Below are 2,661 nucleotides of genomic sequence, written 5' to 3'. Positions count from 1 at the left end.
GATAAAAGGAGTTTCAAAGGCCTAAAGTCATGCCTAGCAGTTGCCCCACATCGACTTGCTTATAGGCCCATCCAAAAGAGCTTTAGTCATTTAGAAATCACATCACAACTACCGTCCCTACCAGCAGGTTATGTTTCTGTTCAATGCATATCTCCCTCCTTTATCATTTGTTGCACTATTTGCCTGCCTAAGCTTTCAAATTCCCTCAGCTCTCAATTTTTTGTGTCGTACTTATTTTTATACATGAGGATTAATTTATTAATTTATCATTTAAGTTCTTTGTTTTTTTTAAATTGAGACAGGGTCTCACTATATATATAGTTCAGGCTGTCCTTGAACTATGTAACGAGGATGGCTTCAAACTCATAGTGATCTTCCTGCCTCAGTCTCCTAAGTACTAGATTACAGGCCTTCACCATCACAACCAGCTTATCCTTTAAGCATTTAAAAACAATAAATATCATTCAGGTCTCATATAGCTTGGCTGAGTTCCTAGTTTTGTGTAATTCTTCATTTAGCCAAACAAGTTTGTCCAACCATATTCCCAAGCACCAGTTACCCCAGGTAGGGAACCTCTTCCTTATCATATCCCCCACCTTAATAGTATCCCCATGACCAGGACTGCCATCATTCCTACCCATCCAATTTGTATTCATCTTAGAAGTGAATTCATTCGTCAGTCTTCCTGGACTTCACTGTTCTCCACTGACTTCTCTCTCTTCCAGAATCCTTTTGTAATTACTTGTACCACTCATTCTGCACAGAATCCCATATGAACTACTTAAGCCTTGTCATCTAACTCAGCACTAAGAAGGTGGGGACTTCAACATTCAGTTTCCTAGGAATTCCTTCACTGAGAAGCAGTGTGGAGTGTGCACATGCTCACTTTTTCTTTTTTGGTACCAGGGATCAAATTGGGGTCCTTGCACTTGTGAGGCAGGCAGTGGAACCACTGAGCTAAATCCCTGGCCCTCATTTGTTCATCAGGATAATCTTCCTTGTGGAGTCCATGACATTAGGACAACATTCCCTCTTCCAAAGGTTCTCAACCTCTGGAATTCACACAACTCACGGCTAGTAACATCTTTGAAATACTGTCACCATAAGGGTGGTAAATTGGTTTGTATGGGGAATTGTGGGTGAGGTATATCTTATTGGGAAGGTCAATCCACTGTGCAAATGTGAGAACCAGGAAGAGCACTTTGGTGTACAAACTTCTGAATGAGTAATGGTTTAGAAGAGATTTTAATATATAATATTTTATATTGTTTTCTGGTAATGAATATTTTAACTACCAATGCTAAATTACCAGAAAGGTGTCAGATTTGAGACAGGGTCTGACTATGTAGTTGAGACTGACCTGGAACTCACTATATAGCTCAGGCTGGTCTCAAACTCACACCAATCCTCCTGCCTCAGCCTCCTGAGTGCTGGGATTACAGGTGTGCACCACCACGCCCAGCTTTCAGACTTTTTCTTTAAACCCGAAATTCCATTTTCCTATAGGAATCATAAATACTTTAAGAAATCAAGCTATTTATCTAGATCCAGATAATTAATTTGATGGAGTGACAAGAAAATTGAACAAATCAGTAGAGGGCTGGGGATTTAGCTCAGCGGCACTATCGCTGCCTCACAAGCACAAGGTCCTGAGTTCAATCCCCAGTACCAAGAGAAAATCCTAAATTAATAATGGTCCTGGATCCTTCAACTTTAGCACACATCTGATAATAATGCTTATAATGTATACTATTTTAACATTAGAGCACTTCACCTAGTTTTACAAAAGAGAATGGGATTACTTTTATTAAGACAAATGGTCCAGTTGTGGTGGTTTATGCCTGTAATCCCAGGTATTTGAGAGGGCAAGGCAGGAGGATAGCAAGGTCCAGGCTAACTTGGGCAATTTAGTGAGACCCTGTATCAAAAAAGAAAAAAAGAGGAAAAAAAAAAAAAAAAAAAAAAAACTGGTGATGCAGTTCATTGTGAAGGCCTGTATTCAACCTCTAGTACTGCAAAAATAAATGAAAAAAACTTTAAAAATAAATAAAAATAAAATTTGCTTTTACTGTAGACCTCATGATCAGTAACGTATAACTACTGAAAGGGAAGCAAACATGGCTTTTATAAAAGAACTGCTGACAGTGTCAATAAAGAAAGAGGCAGAAAAACAATTTCCATGTGACTATCATATGTAGATAATGAACCCTAGCTCTTACATGGCACTGGTACTGTTACTGGCCCCAGCACAACTTCTGTGAGATGCGTATAGTACCATTAATTTAGGTACAAAGCTAGAATGATATAGCATTTTTACACACTACAAGAAGCCCAAACTAAGAATCCTTAGAATATTCTCACAGTGTCTCAGACTCAGGTAAATGCCCAAAGGCACTCTGGGTGAATACTACTTACTGATCTTCTGTTCCAAAAAACTTCACAAAGAAGCATTTCTTTCCACGTGGTTTCTTCAAATCCTTGGGTGGATTAACAATCTGGAGGATAAAAGGGGAAACAAAAGGTTTGATGACAACACCACAGCCAATTAGAAAAGTAATTTTCATAGCCAGGCGTGGTGGTGCATGCCTGTAATCCCAGCACTCGGGAGGCTGAGACAGGAGGATCACTGTGAGTTGAGACCAGCCTGGGCTACATAGTGAG

The 2,661-nt window shown here is 39.5% G+C and overlaps 1 protein-coding gene across 4 annotated transcripts in view; it reads right to left on the bottom strand.

Moving 5' to 3' along the window:
• Positions 1 to 2,661, bottom strand: part of Glyr1 (glyoxylate reductase 1 homolog) — a 34,702-nt gene that overhangs the window by 29,661 nt on the left and 2,380 nt on the right. For all 4 annotated transcript variants that reach the window (XM_010644130.1, XM_033758586.1, XM_033758584.1 and 1 more), the window contains exon 3: positions 2,416 to 2,495. In XM_010644130.1, the coding sequence (XP_010642432.1) occupies positions 2,416 to 2,495 (80 nt within the window). The remainder of the gene's footprint in view (positions 1 to 2,415; positions 2,496 to 2,661) is intronic.

This window comes from Fukomys damarensis, unplaced genomic scaffold (genome assembly GCF_012274545.1).
Source record: "Fukomys damarensis isolate Sample0158 unplaced genomic scaffold, DMR_v1.0_HiC HiC_scaffold_34, whole genome shotgun sequence".
NCBI classification, from domain to species: Eukaryota; Metazoa; Chordata; class Mammalia; order Rodentia; family Bathyergidae; genus Fukomys; species Fukomys damarensis.
The sequence above is the reverse complement of the archived record's forward strand: the minus strand, read 5'-3'. Positions and strand labels throughout refer to the sequence as shown.